Genomic DNA, 19,957 nt, shown 5'->3' with positions numbered 1-19,957 from the left:
AGCAATGGAGAGAAACAAAGTTTGGGCGGGGCACTGTGGCTCACACCTATAATGCCAACATATTGGGAGGCAGGTGGGAGAATTTCTTGAAGCCAGGAGTTCAAGACCAGCCTGGGCAACATAGCAAAACCTTGACTCTACAAACAAACAAACAAAAATTTAGCCAGTGGGGTCGGGCATGGTGGCTGACACCTGTAATCCCAGGGGTCCCTCCCTTTGGGAGGCTGAGGCAGGCAGACCACTTGAGGTCAGGAGTTACAGACCAGCCAAGCCAACATGGCAAAACCCTGTCTCTATTAAAAATACACAAATTAGCCAGGCATGGTGATGCACACCTGTAGTCCCAGCTACTCGGGAAGCTGAGGCAGGAGAATCACTTGAACCTGGGAGGCGGAGGTTGCAGTGAGCCAAGATCGCGCCACTGCACTCTAGCCTAGATGACAGAGTGAGACTTCGTCTCAAAAAAATAAAATTTAGCCAGTCATGTTGGTGTGTGCCTGTAGTCCCACTGCACTCCAGCCTAGGTGACAGAATGAGTGAGACCTTGTCTAAACAAAAAAGAAAAGAAAAACAAGAAAATAAAGTCTGGATGCAAGCACCAATGTGGATGAATCTCAATTTTTTTTTTTTTTTTTTGAGACAGGGTCTCTCTCTGTCTCCCAGGCTGGAGTGCAGTGGTGCAATCTTGGTTCACTGCAGCCTCCGCATCCTGGGTTCCAGCAATTCTCATGCATCAGCCTCCCGAGTCACTGGGACTACAGATGCGTGCCACCATGCCCGGCTAATTTATGTATTTTTAGTAGAGATTGGGTTTTGCCATGTTGGCCAGACTGGTTTTGAATTCCTGACCTCAGGTGATCTGCCCACCTCCGCCTCCCAAAGTGCTGGGATTACAGGCGTGAGCCACCGCACCCAGCCTCAAATGTATTTTGTTGGGTGAATGAAGCAAGACTGAAAAGGCTACATACTGCTTGATTCATTTATATGACATTCTAGAAAAGGCAAAGCTGTAAGGAAAGAAAACAGATCAGTGGTTGCCAGGGGTTGGGATGGGGGTGGATTGAGGACAAAGGTGCACAGCGAGGGTGGATTTGTGGTGATTACATTTTGGGGTAACAGAATTGTCCTGTATCTTGATTGAGGTCATAGTTATGCAACTGTATATGTTTTCAAAATTCATAGAACCGTACACTGAAATACTCTTTTCGGTGTACAGTTCTATGAATTTCACTCTGTGTAAGTTATAGCTCAACAAACAGAAGCCATACTTACAAAATCTTAAATCATGTAAATTATGATGTAAAACATGTAAATAGACTTTGCTGCAGAACCAGAAAGGCCAACTAGATGTGCAGAGAAGTATGAAATGAACCCTGAAGTCACTAAGCTTGGGGTGCTCCCAAAAGCAGAAGATTCCAAATGGCAAGGTTGCATTGGTTCTCTTTATTTAAACTCTGTCAAATGGCTGAGAACCGTTGGCATGTTTTGTACTGTGGAAAATTCAAATAAACTGTAAGAACAAAATTAAAACCATCTGTAAACTGTGGGGTTTTTTTTTTTACACAAATGGTAACTTATATACACTGCTCCGTGCCTTTTTTTTAAAAAACATAACATATCTTGGAGCTTTTTCCCATCACCATCTAGAACATCTAGAAAGTTTATTTATTCATTTTTTTTTTTTGAGGTGGAGTCTCGCTCTGTTGCCCAGGCTGGAGTGCAGTGGCATGATCTCCGCTCACTGCAAGCTCCGCCTTCCGGGTTCACGCCATTCTCCTGCCTCAGCCTCCCGAGTAGCTGGGACTACAGGCACCTGCTACCACGCCTGGCTAATTTTGTTTTTGTATTTTTAATAGAGACAGGGTTTCACCGTGTTAGCCAGGATGGTCTCGATCTCCTGACCTTGTGATTCACCCGCCTCGGCCTCCCAAAGTGCTAGGATTACAGGCGTGAGCCACCGTGCCCCGCCTTTTTGTTTTGTTTTGTTTTTTAAAAAACAGAGTCTCACTCTGTTGCCCAGGCTGGAGTGCAGTGGCTTGATCTAGGCTCACTGCAACCTCCACCTCTGAGGTTCAAGCAATTCGTGCCTCAGCCTCTTGAGTAGACAGGATTACAGGCGCCTGACACTATGCCCGGCTCTTCTTTTTTTTCAGTAGAGATGGGGTTTCGCCATGTTGCCCAGGCTGGCCTTGAACTCCTGACCTCAGGAGATCCTCCCGCTTTGGCCTCCCAAAGTGCTGGGATTACAGGCATGAGCCACCACACTCAGCCTCTTTATTATTTTTAATAGTTAATGTTTTATTGTATTAAGCCAGTCTCCTGTTGATGGATACTTAGATTGTTTGTTTATAATATTTTCTTTTTTTTTTTTTTTTTTTGAAAGAGAGTGTCGTGGCTGGGTGCAGTGGCTCATGCCTGTAATCCCAGCACTTTGGGAGGCCAAGGCAGACAGATCACATGAGGTCAGTGTGTGAGACCAGTCTGGCCAACATGATGAAACTCTGTCTCTACTAAAAACACAAAAAATAGCCGAGCGTGGTGGCGGGCGCCCATAATCCCAGTTACTTGGGAGGCTAAGGCAGGAGAATCGGTTGAATCCAGGAGGCAGAGGTTGCAGTAAGCCGAGATCGCGCCATTGCACTCCAGCCTGGGCAACAAAAGCGAAACCCTGTCTCAAAGAGAGAAAGGAAGAAAGAGAGTGTCGCTGTGTCGCCCAGGTTAGAGTGCACTGGCATGATTTCAGCTCACTGCAGCCTCCGCCTCCCAGGTTCAAGCGATTCTCCTGCCTCAGCCTCCCGAGTAGCCGAAACTATGGGTGCCTGCCATCATGCCCAGCTAATTTTTGTATTTTTAGTAGAGATGGGGTTTCACCATGTTGACCAGGCTGGTCTCGAACTCCTGACCTCAAGTGATCCACCCGCCTCAGCCTCCCAAAGTGCTGGGATTACAGGCGTGAGCCAATATGCCCAGACGTTTAGAATATTTTCTACCCTAAGATGAACCAGTGGAAGTGATAATAGCCTTAAAATTGAGGATGGGAATTCATGTGGGTATTATCCATAACAGGAGTTTTTATTTATTATTATTATTATTATTATTATTTTTTTTTTTTTTTTTTGAGATGGAGTCTCGCTCTGTCGCCCAGGCTGGAGTGCAATGGCCCGATCTCGGCTCACTGCAAGCTCCGCCTCCCGGGTTCACGCCATTCTCCTGCCTCAGCCTCCCAAGTAGCTGAGATTACAGGCACACACCACCACGCCCAGCTAATTTTTGTATTTTTAGTAGAGATGGGGTTTCACCATGTTGGTTAGGCTGGTCTGGAACTCCTGACCTTGTGATCCTCCCGCCTCAGCCTCCCAAAGTGCTGGGATTACAGGCATGAGCCACAATGCCTGGCCTTTTTTTTTTTTTTTTTTTTTGAGAGGAGTCTTGCTCTGTCGCCCAGGCTGGAGTGCAGTGGTGCGATCCTGGCTCACTGCAAGCTCTGCCCCCCGGGTTCACGCCATTCTTTTGCCTCAGCCTCCCAAGTAGCTGGGATTACAGGCACCTGCCACCACACCCGGCTAATTTTTTTGTGTTTTTAGTAGAGACAGGGTTTCACCGTGTTAGCCAGGATGGTCTCGATCTCCTGACCTCGTGAGCTGCATGCCTTGGCCTCCCAAAGTGCTGGGATTACAGACGTGAGCCACTGCGCCGGGCCGTTTTGTTTTTTTTTTTGTTTGTTTTTTGTTTTTTTAATCGTCAGGGCTCTCTCTGTTGCCCAGGCTGGCGTACAATGGTACAATCATAGCTCACTGCAGTCTTAAGCTCCTGGGCTCAAGAGATCTTCCCCACTTAGCCTCCTGAGTATCTGGGACTACAGGCATGCACCACTATAGCCAGCTACTTTTTAAATTTTTTGTAGAGACAGGGTCTCACTAGGTTGCCCAGGTTGGTCTCAAACCCCTGGCCTCAAGTGATCCTCCTGCCTCCGCCTCCCAAAGTGCTGGGATTACAGGTATGAGCCACTGTACCTGGCTTTAATAAGACTTTCTTTTCTTTCTTTTTTTTTTGTGATAGAGTCTCGCTCTGTCGCCAGGCTGGAGTGCAGTGGCATGATCTCAGCTCAATGAACCCCGCCTCCTGGGTTCAAGTGATTCTCCTGCCTCAGCCTCCTGAGTAGCTAGGATTACAGGTGCGTACCACCATGCCCGGCTAATTTTTCTTTTTTCTTTTTTTTGTATTTTTAGTAGAAACAGGGTTTCGCTATGTTGGCCAGGCTGGTCTCAAATTCCTGACTTCAAATGATCTGCCTGCCTTGGCCTCCCAAAGTGCTGGGATTATAGGCATGAGCCACTGTGCCCAGCCAAGAGGGACAAAAACCTTTTCACAGAAAAACATTTTTATACAACTTAACCAGAAAGCTTCATTTCAGGTTCAGGAAGTGGAAGGGGCAAAATCCTGGATTTTCACAAATTTCCGAAATGGGCTTATATAACTCTCCACCCTTTTCTTTTTTTTTTTTTTTTCTTTTAGAGACAGGGTCTCACTTCGCTGCCCTGTCTGAAGTGCAGTGGTGCGATTATAGCTCACTGTACCCTTGAACTCCTGGGCTCAAGGGATCCCCCCATCTCAGCCTCTTAAAGTGCTGGGATTACAGGTGTCAGCCATTGCTCCTGGCTCACCACCAATGCTTTTCATTCTGATTATTTCTCTAGTGAGCAGCATAGAAGAAATAATGCCTTTTGAGGGACAGTTGCATTTAACAGACAGCCTCACTAAGGTACAGTACGTCAGGACAAAGATGTGGGAAGGAGAATCAGGCTATTAGTCCGTTGTTGCAAATTGCAATGAATCGAGAAAGTCAGACACAACGATCAACTGCAGTGAAACATTTGGTGGAGGATTTTCAGAGTCCAATCTGAAGGAGTGCGTGGAAGGATCACCGTCCCTGTGATGTACCCTCTCTCGGCTTGTTGCTTTGGGCAGGATCACAAGTTAGGAAGGAATCAGCACCAGAAATGCAGAGCTGGCCGGGAGCAGTGGTTCACACCTGTAATCCCAGCACTTTGGGAGGCCGAGGCGGGAGGATCACCTGAGGCCAAGAGTTCGAGACTAGCATCACCAACATGGCGAAGCCCTGTCTCTGCTAAAAAATACAAAAATTAGCTTGGTGTGGTGGTGCATGCCTGTAGTCTTAACTACTTGGGAGACTGAGGCGGGAGAATCACTTGAACCTAGGAGGCGGAGGTTGCAGTGAGCCGAGATCACGCCATTGCACTTCAGCTTGGGAGACATCCCAAGACTGTCTTAAAAAAAAAAAAAAAAAAAAAGGGCTGGGAGGCCGAGGCGGGTGGATCACGAGGTCAGGAGATTGAGACCATCCTGGCTAACACGGTGAAACCTCATCTCTACTAAAAATACAAAAAATTAGCCAAGCGAGGTGGCGGGCGCCTGTAGTCCCAGCTACTCGGGAGGCTGAGGCAGGAGAATGGCGTGAATCTTGGAGGCGGAGCTTGCAGTGAGCCGAGATCGCACCATTGCACTCCAGCCTGGGCAACAGAGCAAGACTCCGTCTCAATTAAAAAAAAAAAAAAAAAAAAAAGGCCGAGCGCGGTGGCTCACGCCTGTAATCCCAGCACTTTGGGAGGCCGAGGCAGGCAGATCCCCTGTGGTCAGGAGTTCGAGACACGCCTGACCAACATGGTGAAACCCCGTCTCTACTAAAAATACAAAATTAGCTGGGCGTGGTGGCGCAGGCCTGTAATCCCTGCTACTTGGGAGGCTGAGACAGGAGAATCAATTGAACCTGGGAGGCGGAGGTTGCAATGAGCCGAGATCATGCCATTGCAGTCCAGCCTGGGCAACAAGAGCAAGACTCTGTCTCAAAAAAAAAAAAAAGAAATGCAGAGCTGAAGAGCAGCCCAATGTAAATGGTCCCATTAGAGAGGAACTCTTTTATCATGGACATCTGTAAGTGACCCAGACTGTCCAGCAGCATCCACGATGTTTGCACAGCATATGGCCCCAGGGAGGGATGTCTCTAATCTGCCAGTGTCCTAGAGTTAAAGTCCTGTGTGTTGAGTGGAGCAATTTTGCCCATTTTTTTAGTTTGGCAGAATTCATGCTGACACTGAAACAGCTCACAGCAGACAGCATCAGATTTCAGCTTTTTTGGCCGGGCGCAGTGGCTCATGCTTGTAATCCCAGCACTTCGGGGGGCCGAGGCGGGCGGATCATGAGGTCAGGAGATCGAGACCATCCTGGCTAACACGGTGAAACCCCATCTCTACTAAAAATACAAAAAATTAGCCGGGCGTGATTGCAGGCACCTGTAGTCCCAGCTACTCGGGAGGCTGAGACAGGAGAATGGCGTGAACCCGGGAGGCGGAGCTTGCAGTGAGCCAAGATAGCGCCACTGTACTCCGGCCTGGGCGAAAGAGCGAGACTCCTTCTCAAAAAAAAAAAAAAAAAAAAAAAAAAAAAGATTTCAGCTTTTTTTTTTCTCTCTCTTTTTAAGACAGGGTCTCGCTCTGTCACCCAGGCTGGAGTGCAGTGGTGCGATCATAGCTCATTGCAGCCTCGACCTCTTGGGCTCAAGCAACCGTCCCATTGCAGAGCTTTCAGCTTGGGATCAGGTTTGGGCAACTAGAATTTGTGAATTCAGGATTTTCTTCTGCAGTAGCTAAGCCAAGAGGCTGTTTGTTTCGAGGCTAAGAGCGAAGCGAGACTTTCTTAAGCCCTTTAAGTCTGTGAGTTTCAGAGCCCAGGTGGACGCCTGTAAAAAGATCTCCATCAGCTAGAAAATCATGACTCTAAGGGTCAGCTGTGTGGTTTCACAAGCGCTCATTAGCAACTAAAAACTGCTTTTTAAAACCCTGAAAGTGTATCTCCATTTAGAGATTGCCTCTTTTTCATGTTTTTTTTCCAGAAGCTCTAATATTAGCAAACACTATAGTAAGAACAATCAGTAACTGAGACTTGTTCCATTTTACTTATTTATTTATTTATTTATTTTGAGACAGGGTCTCACTCTGTCGCCCAGGCTGGAGTGCAGTGGCACAATCTCGCATTGCAACCTCCACCTCCTGGGTTCAAGTGATTCTCCTGCCTCAGCCTCCCAAGTAGCTGTGTGGGATTACAGGCACACACCACCACACCCAGCTAATTTTTTTGTGGAGGACAGAGTCTTACTCTGTTGCCCAGGCTGGAGTGCAGTGGCATGATCTCGGCTCACTGCAACCTCCACCTCCCGGGTTCAAGCAATTCTCCTGTCTCAGCTTCCCAAGTAGATGGGACTACAGGTGCCTGCCACCATGCCCAGCTAATTTTTGTATTTTTAGTAGAGACGGTGTTTCACCATATTGGTCAGGCTGGTCTCAAACTCCTGACCTCGGGTGATCTGCCCGCCTCAGCCTCCTAAAGTGCTAGAATTACAGGCATGAGCCACTGCATCCAGCTTAATTTTTGTATTTTTAGTAGAGACAGGGTTTCACCATGTTGGCCAGGCTGGTCTCGAACACCTAATCTCAAGTGATCCTCCCGCCTCGGCCTCCCAAAGTGCTGGGATTACAGGTGTGAGCCACTGGGCCCTGCCTTATCTATTTTTGATACAAGTTCTCACCCTGTTCCCCAGGCTAGAGTGCAGTGGCATGATCGTAGCTCACTGCAGCCTTTAAATCCTGGACTCAAGTGATCCTCCCACCTCAGCCTCCTGAGTGGCTGGGGACTACAGGTGCTCACTACCAGGCTCAGCTAGGTGAATGCTTTTCTGCACACCAGGATATCTGAAACCATCTATCAGTGAGCTTCTTGAGCAAGGCCTCTGGAACCCACCTCTGCATGGTCGGGCATGAAGAACAGAGACAGTCACACCCAGCCACTGCTGATCTGTTATCCAATGGAGTCTAGCCTGAACAGGGAGCATCAGGGAGGGGACTCCGGATACTGGGCCCTGCAGGCTCACCTCCCTGCTCTCTGCCCACACGTGTGAATGGCATCTAGGGGTGCACCCAGCATGGGACTGAGACCTACAGTGTTGGGGACAGAGATACTACCTCTGCCCAGCTGAGCCAGATGCCTGCCAGCCTTTGCAACCCACTGCTGTTGACACACTTCCTTGAGTTAGTAAACATTGGCCTTTGTGCTTAGGATATAAGCCAGGGCAGGCTCCAGGAGTAGGGGTTTGAGTTGGCCACAGCAATCAAAGGGACAAGATGTTCCTGCTGGCCTGGAAGGGGTAGGCAGGCTACACAGAGCTCTTCTCCTCCATGGGAACCTTCTGGGCCTGTGAGCTCCACCCTGGGCCACCTCCACTCAAGTTTTCCCAGTTGGAGATATATATATATATATATATTTATATGTATGTGTGTGTGTATATATATATATATATATACACATTTATATACATACATACATATATATACATACATATATATATATACACACACACACACATATATATATATATATATATTTTTTTTTTTTTGAGACGGAGTCTCGCTCTGTTGCCCAGGCTGGAGTGCAGTGGCGCAATCTCGGCCCACTGTAAGCTCCGTCTCCTGGGTTCACACCATTCTCCTGCCTCAGCCTCCCAAGTAGCTGGGACTACAGGCGCCCGCTGTCACGCCCGGCTAATTTTTTGTACATTTAGTAGAGACGGGGTTTCACCATGTTAGCCAGGATGGTCTCGATCTCCTGACCTCGTGATCCACCCGCCTCGGCCTCCCAAAGTGCTGGGATTACAGGCGTGAGCCACCGCGCCTGGCTCCCAGTTGGATATTTATTTATTTATTTGAGACGGAGTCTCACTCTGTCACCCAAGCTGGAGGGCAGTGGCATGATCACTGCTCACTGCAATCTCTGCCTCCTGGATTCAAGTGATCCTCCTGCCTCAGTCCCCTGAGTAGCTGGGACTACAGACATGCACCACCATGCCCAGCTAATGTTTGTATTTTTAGTGGAGACGAGGTTTTACCATGTTGCCAAGCTGGTCTCAAACTCCTGGCCTCAAGTGATCCTCCCTCCTTGGCCTCCCAAAGTGCTGGGATTACAGGCGTGAGCCACCGCATCCAGCCCCCAGTTGGAAATTTAGACTCAAGGAGCTGAGGTGGACACTGGGGGCACACTGGGCAGGCCCAGGACAGGCAGAATAAGGAGGTGGGACCACCTCACCTGCCTCCTAAATGGCCCAGAAAATAGAGAAAAGGAGGGAGAAGTGGTCTGCACTGGTGCAATGAGATCCAACTTCAGAATCAAATAGGCCAGAGTTTGGGGCTCTGCTCTTACCAGTTCCATGAACTGGGAGACATGTGTTCACCTCTCCAGGCCTCAGTTTCCCCATCTGATGGGGATATTAATATCTCCCATTTGTATAGAGGGCAATCTAGCAATTTAAAGTGTGGGTCCTGGAGTTAGAAGAGCCTGGTTCATGTTCCAGTTCCTCCCTGCCGCTTGCTAACCTCATGGCCTAGGAATGTTCTCTGTCCCGACGAATTACAACCAACACTGAGAGAGAGTGTCCTGTGTGCCAGGTTCTGTTCCAAAGAGCATGCTTATCTCCTTTAATCCCCACCACACTATTCTTGTTTCTGTTTTACAAATGAGGTGATTTTCCCAAGTCACACTGTATGTAGCAGAGCCAGGATGCAAATCTTCTCCTACCGTGCCTCTAACAGCTATGAAATACAATGCTTTTATGCAAACAGGACTTTGGGGCCAGTCTCCAAATTCCCCCTCAAATTTCCTCTAGGCAAGAGTTCTGGAGCCGCCACTGCACTCCAGCCGGCCTTGGCTTCTGAGCTTTGGATTCTGGGCAGTAATGGTCACAGTCCCAGCGTCCTGGAAAGGCTTGCCCTTGGCTTCTGGCCCTGACTCTGCCTCCCACTGACTAGTGGATGTCACTCCCCCTCTCTGGGCCTGGCAACACCATCCTGTTCAATGAGGCTGCAGCTGGATCAGAGGCCTCCAGGCCTGGAACCTTCCAGGGCTGGGCTCAGCTTCCCACCCCATCCCCCAGGTAGGCCAGGAGGCCTGGGCGGGACCTGCTTGGGGTTAAATACTCCAGCCCAGCACTCCCCAGGCCTCTAGTCCCAGTAGGAGGTTTGACTAAGATCAATCATGGTAAGTGCCATGACCATCTCCCCTTGGGTGGGACATCTTCAGTAACACTTCCAGAAGCACCTTGTGTTGGAGCCTCCAAGTCTCATTGTCCTTCTTTTTCTCCTTAGACGACTTACAGTGACAAAGGAGCAAAGGTAAGCAGGCGAAATGTGGGAAATGTAGGGCCCTGAGTCTAGAAGGGGGTCGGAGTGCAGGGAGACTGGGGTTTCAGCAGAGAGCAGAAGAGGAAGGACTGGAGTGGATACATCACGTGCATGCCTGCACACTCAGCTTTACCCCCGGGGCTCCCCGAGACTGAGCTGGACTCAACCTCGTAACAAACTTGTATCCTGGCCGGGCATGGTGGCTCATGCCTGTAATCCCAGTGCTTTGGGAGGCCAAGGCAGGTGAATACTTGAGGTCAGGAGTTCGAGACCAGCCTGGTCAACATGAGGAAACCCCGTCTCTACTAAAAATACGAAAATTAGCCGGGCGTGGTAGAGCACCCCTGTAATCCCAGCTACTCAGGAGGCTGAGGTGGGGGGGATCACTTGAACCCGAGGATTGCTTGAACCCGGGAGGCGGAGGTTGCAGTGAGCCAAGATTGCACCACTGCACTCCACTCCAGCCTGGGCAACAGAGCAAAACTGCATCTCAAAAACAAAAACCAAAACAAAACCTGTACCCCTTCTTAAATGCCTGCCAATCTCTTAATCCCATCTGGAATTTCTTTCTAAGGTCGAACTTAAATCCATATTGCTGCAACATAAGGCTATTTCCCTGTGTGAAACCTTGGCAGGCCTTCTGGGGGGCTTCCCCATCCAAGACACCCAGGAGCTCAACTTCCACATGAGAAACCTCTTTTGAGGCTTGGCAAGGCTGCATGGGGTTCCGCTGCTCCTAAGTTCTGTGGTTGAGGCTGGGATAAGGAGGGTGGCTAGGGGACATCAGTTCACCCGCACTTTTCTAGACTCACTTTCAGGGACTCAACCTCACCTCTTCTCTCCTTCTGCAGCCTGAGAGAGGCCGATTCCTCCACTTCCACTCTGTGACCTTCTGGGTTGGCAACGCCAAGCAGGTAGAAGCCGGGGCAAGGTGCTGGAGTGAGCAGAGGGCAGGGCAGAGGGCCGCCTGACAAGGGCAGGCCTCCAGCAGGGTCTGTGATTGGCCCTTGGGAGGGAGGATCAGGCCAGGGGTGGGCCAGATACTCTGAATCCTAATTACACCAGCGGGAAAGTTATCTGTCAGCAAAATGTGCAGGCAGCAGTCTATTTTCCCAGGAGGGTCTCTGCACCTGAGGCAATAGGGCAGGCAGGCTGAGGGGGGCCAGGGGCTCTTTTGCGGAAGTCCCCCATGCTGGCCCCTTGACCCTCATGAACCCTGTTGCAACCTTGTGATTCAGGCTGCGTCATTCTACTGCAGCAAGATGGGCTTTGAACCTCTAGCCTACAGGGGCCTGGAGACCGGTTCCCGGGAGGTGGTCAGCCATGTAATCAAACAAGGGAAGGTGAGTCGCCACCCCCAGGACAGCCCCCAACCCCTGCCTGGCCAACATGGTGAAACCTCATCTCTACTAAAAATACAAAAATTAGCTGGGCGTGATGGTGGGCACCTGTAATCCCAGCTACTCAGGAGGCTGAGGCAGGCAAATCGCTTGAACCCGGGAGGCGGAGGTTGCAGTGAGCCAACATCGTGCCACTGCACTCCAGCCTGGGCGACAGAGCAAGACTCCATCTTAACAAAAAAAACGAAAAACCCCAACAACAACAAAAAACATATAATTCAGCTCCCGCCGACCCCTCCGCTGGCATCTTTGTACAGCCAAACAACAGGGTCCTTCCTAGTTTCATTTCCTCCTCAGCCTGGCCCAACACTGACCCCGCAGGTGCTCAGAAAACCTGGGATATCAGAGGAGGAATTTTAAGCAGTGCCCTGACCGATGGGGTCTCTGGAGTTCTCTCCCCAAGGGAGACCTGACCTAGCAGTTCCTCTGAGGATCCACAGGGGGTCTGGCATGGCTGAAAGCCCCATCCCTCAGGACCAGCATGGGAAACTAAGGCAGAGAAAGAGCTAGAACCCAGGTCCAGGAGTTCTTGTGCTCCATCAGGGGTGTCTCAGGTCGGCAGGGAGGGGCTGATGGGTGCACCTCCCCATGCCCCCCCGAGCCACTAGCCTCATCTCCTTCTCCTCGTATCTTAGATTGTGTTTGTCCTCTCCTCAGCGCTCAACCCCTGGAACAAAGGTGAGGTGCCCGGGGAGGGTGGACGTATGGCTCTGTGGGTGGGGTCTGGGTTCGGGGACGGTGGACGCATGGCTCTGTGGGTGGGGTCTGGGTTCGGGGAGGGTGGACGCATGGCTCTGTGGGTGGGCTCTGGGTTCAGGGCCTGGATGGAGACTAAAAGCCAGGTGAGGGGACCTAGACTCCAGACTCCAGTGCCATCCCCTCCCTGCCGGCCACAGAGATGGGCGATCACCTGGTGAAACACGGTGATGGAGTGAAGGACATCGCGTTCGAGGTGGAAGATTGTGACTACATCGTGCAGGTGAGAAAGCACCTGGGCGGACTGCGAGAGGAAGGCCTCCATCTGCCATGGGGACCTCATCAGTAAGGGCTGGAAGGACACTGCTGCATCACAGTGACAAGCCCAGATGCCGCATCACAGTGACAAGACCAGATGCTGGTGTGACACACACCTAGGCTCCGGGGGTGCCTCGTCCTCTCCCGTGTCCTCTCTCTCACTGAGCCTCAGTTTCCACAGCTGCCACACGGGGCTAACCACAGCTGGGTTGTCAAAGGAGGAAATTAGAATTACCATTTCCTTTTTTTTTTTTTTTTGTGAGACGGAGTTTTGTTCTTGTTGCCCAGGCTGGAGCGCAATGGCACGATCTCGGCTCACCGCAACCTCCACCTCCTGGATTCAAGCAATTCTCCTGCCTCAGCCTCCTAAGTAGCTAGGATTACAGGCATGGGCCACCATGCCCGGCTAATTTTGTATTTTTAGTAGAGATGGGGTTTCTCCATGTTGGTCAGGCTGGTTATTTCCTTTTTTTTCTTTTTTCTTTTTCTTTTCTTTTTTTTTTTTTTTTTTTTTGTGTGTGTGTGTCAGAGTCTTGCTCTGTTGCCCAGGCTGGAGAGCAGTGGCGCAATCTTGGCGCACTACAACCTCCACCTCCTGGGTTCAAGCGATTCTCCTGCCTCAGCCTCCCAAGTAGCTGGGATTACAGGCGCCCGCCACCATGCCCAGCTCATTTTTGTATTTTTAGTAGAGATAGAGTTTTGCCATATTGGCCAGGCTGGTCTTGAACTCCTGACCTCAAGTGATCTGCCCACCTCGGCCTCCTAAAGTGCTGGGATTACAGGCATGAGCCATTTTGCCTGGCCTCAGAATTACCGTTTCTTGAGCACAACTCTAAACCAAACACTGTACCCAACAGGCAGCCTAGAGATTCAGAGTGTGCATTCCAGAGCCAGGCTCTCCAGGTCTGAATCTTAGCTGTGTGACTTCAGGCAAGTGACTTAATGTCTCTGTGCGTTAACGTCCTCACCTAGAGAATGGAGATGATAATAGTACTTTTGCATGATGTTGCTGTGAGGATGAACGAGGTTAGAATCTAGAACAGAGCCTGGTGCATGATATAAGCACTGTCATGCAGTCCAGTTTTGCTAAATAAATGCATGAATCTTCTTCTTATTCTCATCCAACCATTCTTTTTACAGATGGTGAAATTGAGGACTAGAGAAGGGGACTGATCACAGGGGGAGTTAGCAGAGGCAGGACAGACACCCATCCCTACCTAGTTTGTCTCCCATAGCCCCAACTCTGGGCCTGGGCCTCAGTTTCCCTATTTGCCAAATGAGCATGAGTATTGAGGGTAATGGCTGAAGCTGGCTGGGGTTCCTACCTGGGGCTGGAGAAACTGGAGGGGCCTGCAGGACCACGCAGAGGCCACCTGGCAGGAGCAGCAGGCAAGGGTTCTGGAAAGCTCCAGCCCTCACCAATTCCCCAGTCCCATCTTCTCTGCAGAAAGCACGGGAACGGGGCGCCAAAATCGTGAGGGAGCCCTGGATAGAGCAAGACAAGTTTGGGAAAGTGAAGTTTGCTGTGCTGCAGACGGTGAGTTCCCTTTGGTGCCCCCACCCCTCCTGCCGTTGGCACCACTGAGATGCCAGGAGCCCCGCAGCTGACCCCATCAAACCATCCCACCCATGGGCCTTGGAGTACAGACATTGTCCCTCAAGTCTGTCCCCCGTAATGCCTGGCCAGTGTATGGGGGCTGCAAGAGCCACCAGCCACTCCTCCCAGGCTTCCCTTCCTCCCAGGGCAGGAGGATGACAGCAAGGGGGTGAAGGCAGGGGCTCTGAAGAAGGGAGAAGGATGGGGTCCGGGGACATCAGTTCCCACACGAGCTGTGTGACTTTGGGCATATTACTGTACCTCTCTATGACTCTCTTTAAATGAGCAAAGACTGGAACTGGAACGCCTATGTGATCTAGGACATGCGCTCAACTTTCCTGTGCCTCAGCAGTATCTTTTTTTGTTTTCCTCAAACTTTTTTTTTTTTTTTTTAAAGACGGAGTCTAGCTGGGTGCGATGGCTCACGCCTGTAATCCCAGCACTTTGGGAGGCTGAGGAGGGCGGATCATGAGGTCAGGAGATTGAGACCATCCTGGATAACACAATGAAACCCTGTCTCTACTAAAAATACAAAAAAATTAGCCAGGCATGATGGTGGGCACCTGTAGTCCCAACTACTCAGGAGGCTGAGGCAGGAGAATGGTATGAACCCAGGAGGCGGAGCTTGCAGTGAGCCGAGATCACGCCACGGCACTCCAGCCTGGGTGACAGAGCTGTCGAGACTCCGTCTCAAAAAAAAAAAAAAAAAAAGACGGAGTCTCGCTGTGTCGCCCAGGCTGGAGTGCAGCGGTGTGATCTTGGCTCTCTGCAACCTCCACCTCCCAGGTTCAAGTGACTCTCCTGTCTCAGCCTCCCGAGTAGCTGGGACCACAGGTGCATGCCACCATGCCCGGCTAATTTTTTCTTTTTTGTATTTTTAGTAGAGATGGGGTTTCACCATGTTAGCCAGGATGGTCTCGATCTCCTGACCTGGTGATCCACCCACCTCAGCCTCCCAAAGTGCTGGGATTACAGGCGTGGGCCACCGTGCCCAGCCTTTTTTTTTTTTTTTTTCTTTTTTCTTTTTTCAGATGGAGTCTCTCTGCCGCCCAGGTTGGAGTGCAGTCGCTCAATCTCAGCTCACTGCAACCTCTGTCTCCTGGACTCAAGTGATTTTCCTGTCTCAGCCTCCCGGGGATTACAGGCATCCGCCCCCACGCCTGGCTAATTTTTGTGTTTTTAGTCGAGACAGGGTTTCACCATGTTGGCCAGGCTGGTCTCGAACTCCTGACCTCAAGTGATCCACCCGCCTCAGCCTCCCAAAGTGCTGGGATTACAGGCGTGAGCCACCATGCCTGGCTGTTTTCTTCAACTTTTTTTTTTTTTTTTGAGATGGAGTCTCACTCTGTCGCCCAGGCTGGAGTGCAGTGGCACGATCTCGGCTCACTGCAAGCACTGCCTTTCGGGTTCACGCCATTCTCCTGCCTCAGCCTCCCGAGTAGCTAGGACTACAGGCGCCCACCACCACACCCGGCTAAATTTTGTATTTTTAGTAGAGGTTTCACCGTGTTAGCCAGGATGGTCTTGATCTCCTGACCTTGTGATCTGCCTGCCTCAGCCTCCCAAAGTGCTGGGATTACAGGTGTGAGCCACCGTGCCCAGCCTCTTCCACTTTTATTATAGGTTCTGGGGTACATGTGCTGGATGTTCAAGTGTGTTACATAGGTAAACGTGTGCACGGTGGTTTGCTACACAGATCATCCCATCACCTAGGTATTAAGCCCAGCATCTATTAGCTACTCTTCTTGGTGCACTCCCTCCCCGACCTTCCCCATCTGACAGGCCCTAGTGTCTGTTGTTCCCCATGATGTGTCCATATTTTCTCATCATTTAGCTCTCACTTCTAAGTGAGAACATGCAGTGTTTGGTTTTCTGTTTCTGCATTAGTTTGCTGAGGATAACGGCTTCCAGCTCCATCCATGTCCCTGTAAAGGACATGATCTTGTTCCTTTTTATGGCTGCAAGCCTCAGTATCTTCAACTATGACTCCTCATAGGGTCGTCGTAAGGATCCAGTGAGAGCTGGGCGCAGTGGCTCACGCCCATAATCCCAGCACTGTAGGAGGCTGAGGCACGCGAATCACTTGAGGTCAGAAGTTAGCCTGGCCAGCATGGTGAAACCCCACCTCTACTAAAAAAAAAAATACAAAAATTAGCCAGGCATGGTGGTGTGCACCTGTAATCCCAGCTACTTGGGAGGCTGAGGTGGGAGAATCGCTTGAACCTGGGAGGCAGAGGTTGTAGTGAGCTGAGATCACGCCACTGCACTCCAGCCTGGGCAACAAGCAAGACTCCATCTCAAAAAAAAAAAAAAAAAAAAAAAAAAAAAAAAAAAAAAAAAAAAAAGGCTGGGCACAGTGGCTCACGCCTGTAATCCCAGCACTTTGGGATGTTGAGGTGGGCCCAGCATGGTGGTGCATGCCTATAATCACAGCTACTCAGGAGGCTGAGGCAGGAGAATCGCTTGAACCCAGGAGATGGAGGTTGCAGTCAGCCGAGATCGTGCCAATGCTCTCCAGCCTGAGTGACAGAGCGAGACTCCGCCTTAAAAAAAAAAAAAAAAAAAAAAAGATGGTTAAAGTGGCTGACAGAGATCTTCAGTATAATTTTTTTGTTGTTGTATTTTTTGAGACGGAGTCTCACTCTGTCGCCCAGGCTGGAGTGCAGTGGCGCGATCTCTGCTCACTGCAAGCTTTGCCTCCTGGGTTCACACCATTCTCCTGTCTCAGCCTCCCAAGTAGCTGGGACTACAGGCACCCGCCACCACGCCTGGCTAATTTTTTGTATTTTTTAGTAGAGACGGGGTTTCGCTGTGTTTGCCAGGATGGTCTCGATCTCCTGACCTCGTGATCCACCCGCCTCGGCCTCCCAAAGTGCTGGGATTACAGGCCTGAGCCACTGCGCCAGGCCGCTCTTCAGTATAATTTAATCCAGTGCCCTCCTGCGTTCTTCATCTAATTGACCTACTGAAATAAATGAAGTAGGTGCTTCATTGAGCACCTCCCCTGTGCCAGGCACTGAGCTCAGCGCTGGGTACTCCATGATGAGCAAAACAGTGTCCCCACCCTCACAGAAACTCTCAAACAAGTGACAGATTGCAATTCATTTCAGAAAGGAGAAGTGACTTGCCCAAGATCACGCATCTGGTTAGGGTCAGATGCAGGTTGGAACCCCGGGCTATGTTAGCGCTATGAAATGTGCTCTGTCCTCGGGGGGGATGGGTGGCCAGGGACCGAGCCAGGCTGTTTTCCACCCATAGTATGGAGACACCACACACACCCTGGTGGAGAAGATGAACTACATCGGCCAATTCTTGCCTGGATATGAGGCCCCAGCGTTCATGGACCCCCTACTTCCTAAACTGTGAGTGTCTCTCAGGGCAGAGGTGGGTGGAAAGCCCTGAGGTACTGTGAAAAGTAATGCCCCTTCCTCCATGTCCACTGCGCATGTGTGTTGGGGCAGAATGGAGCCGGCTGGGGAATTCCTGGAAGTCCTCAGGGGTGCTTGAAGAGGTGGCTTAGAGGCTGAGACCATGGCCTCTGCAACCAAACTTCTCTGGGTTCAAATCCCAGCTCTGTTACTTCACAGCCATTTCACCCTGGGCAAGTCGCTTCATCTCTCTAGGCCTCAGTTTCTTCATCTGTAAAATAGGGACTATAATAGTATATGAGTTGACAAAATAAAATGTCTGGCCCATAGTAAATGCTACGCAAGTGTGAGGCCAGGCACGGTGGCTCATACCTATATTCCCAGCACTTTGGGAGTCTGAAGCAGGAGGTTCACTTGGGCCCCAGAGTTTTAGACCAAGCTGGGCAACAAAAGAGTCTCTCTTTTTGTAGAGACTCCATCTCTACAAAAAAATCAAACTCCAAAAACAGAAGTGTGAGCTATTATTATTATTATTGAGGGGTCATGGAGAAGGGAGCAATCTGGGGGGTAGCCACCTTCTCACCCCCATCTTCTTCCCTTCCCAGGCCCAAATGCAGTCTGGAGATTATCGACCACATTGTGGGAAACCAGCCTGATCAGGAGATGGTGTCTGCCTCTGAATGGTGAGACCGTGGCCCTCTCCCTCTGCCTGAAGATGACGGGTCCTCGCAGTGGACTGGCCTACTCCCTGGTCCTTGCACTAATGTGGAAAATACGACTGGGTGCGGTGGCTCACACCTGTAATCCCAGCATTCTGGGAAGGGGAGGTGGGAGGATCACCTGAGGTCAGGAGTTCAACACCAGTCTAACCAATATGGAGAAACCCCGTCTCTACTAAAAATACAAAAACTCGATAGACGAGGTGTTGGGCGCCTGTAATTCCAGTTACTCAAGAGGCTGAGGCAGGAGAATCACTTGAACCCGGGAGGTGGAGGTTGGGTGACAGAGTGAGACTCCAGCCTGGGCAACAGAGCAAGACTCTGTCTCCAAGAAATAAATAAATAAAATAAAATAGACTGGGCGCGGTTGCTTATGCCTGTAATCCCAGCACTTTGGGAGGCGGAGGCGGGTGGATCACCTGAGGTCAGGAGTTCAAGACCAGCCTGACCAACATGGCGAAACCCCGTCTCTACTAAAAATACAAAAATTAGCTGGGTGTGGGCTGGGCGCGGTGGCTCACGCCTGTAATCCCAGCACTTTGGGAGGCTGAGACGGGCGGATCACGAGGTCAGGAGATCAAGACCATCCTGGCTAAAACGATGAAACCCCCGTCTCTACTAAAAATACAAAAAATTAGCCGGTCGTGGTGGCAGGCACCTGTAGTCCCAGCTACTCGGGAGGCTGAGGCAGGAGAATGGCGTGAACCCGGGAGGCGGAGCTTGCAGTGAGCCGAGATTGTGCCACTGCACTCCAGCCTGGGCGACAGAGCGAGACTCCGTCTCAAAAAAAAAAAAAAAAAGAATTAGCTGGGTGTGGCAGTGTGTACCTGGAGTCCCAGCTACTCGAGAAGCTAAGACAGGAGAATTGCTTGAACCAGGAAGGCGGAGGCTGCAGTGAGCTGAGATTACGCCACTGCACTCCAGCCTGGGTGAGAAAGCGAGACTTTGTCTCAAAAAAAAAATAATAATAATAATAATAATAAAATAAAGTAAAATAAAATAAAAGTGGAAAATACAGCACAAGATGGTGGGAGTTAGCCTGAGGCCACTGATGCATTTATTCACTGTAAAACTGTCAACATGGAGACCAGTGGACTTGAGGCCCAAAGTGACCCACAGGCCCTCCTTCTGAGGAACCCTGGGGGCATCGCAGTCCAGGGAGGCTTGCAGGAAGGTTGCCACCACCCAGAGAGCCCCCTGTCCAAATTCCAAGCAAGGGCCTTTTTCTCAAAGCACTTTACTTCCATCTGTGGGAGGCTTGCCGTCCTATATGTATTTCGTTCCAAGACACTTCCACCTGAAGGAAAAGTGTCATCATAAAGGTACAAATCTAGGCTGGGCATGGTGGCCCATATTTGGAATCTTAGCACTTTGGAGGCCCAGGCAGGTGGATGGCTTGAACCCAGGAGTTCAAGACCAGCCTGGGCAACATAGTAAGACCCCATCTCTACAAAAAATACGGCTGGGTGCAGTGGCTCATGCCTGTAATCCCAGCACTTTGGGAGGCCGAGGCGGGTGGATCACCTGAAGTTAGGAGTTCGAGACCAGCCTGACCAACACAGTGAAACACTGTTTCTACTAAATACAAAAAATTAGTTGGGCATGGTGGTGCATG

At 50.4% G+C, this 19,957-nt stretch overlaps 1 protein-coding gene across 2 annotated transcripts in view; it reads left to right on the top strand.

Annotated features, from left to right (window-relative positions):
* Positions 1-19,957, top strand: part of HPD (4-hydroxyphenylpyruvate dioxygenase) — a 49,847-nt gene that overhangs the window by 23,088 nt on the left and 6,802 nt on the right. Inside the window, exons 2-11 of one of the 2 annotated variants that reach the window (XM_030821539.1) lie at positions 4,698-4,762; positions 9,731-9,997; positions 10,209-10,235; positions 11,096-11,158; positions 11,483-11,587; positions 12,280-12,322; positions 12,541-12,623; positions 14,106-14,195; positions 17,514-17,617; positions 18,229-18,306. In XM_030821539.1, the coding sequence (XP_030677399.1) occupies positions 11,507-11,587; positions 12,280-12,322; positions 12,541-12,623; positions 14,106-14,195; positions 17,514-17,617; positions 18,229-18,306 (479 nt within the window). In that variant the 5' untranslated portion in view covers positions 4,698-4,762; positions 9,731-9,997; positions 10,209-10,235; positions 11,096-11,158; positions 11,483-11,506. Of the gene's footprint in view, positions 1-4,697; positions 4,763-9,730; positions 9,998-10,062; positions 10,102-10,208; positions 10,236-11,095; positions 11,159-11,482; positions 11,588-12,279; positions 12,323-12,540; positions 12,624-14,105; positions 14,196-17,513; positions 17,618-18,228; positions 18,307-19,957 lie in introns of those variants that run through there. The other variant, XM_030821538.1, reaches the window with a different exon arrangement.

This window comes from Nomascus leucogenys, chromosome 10 (genome assembly GCF_006542625.1).
Source record: "Nomascus leucogenys isolate Asia chromosome 10, Asia_NLE_v1, whole genome shotgun sequence".
NCBI classification, from domain to species: domain Eukaryota; kingdom Metazoa; phylum Chordata; class Mammalia; order Primates; family Hylobatidae; genus Nomascus; species Nomascus leucogenys.
The sequence above is the reverse complement of the archived record's forward strand: the minus strand, read 5'-3'. Positions and strand labels throughout refer to the sequence as shown.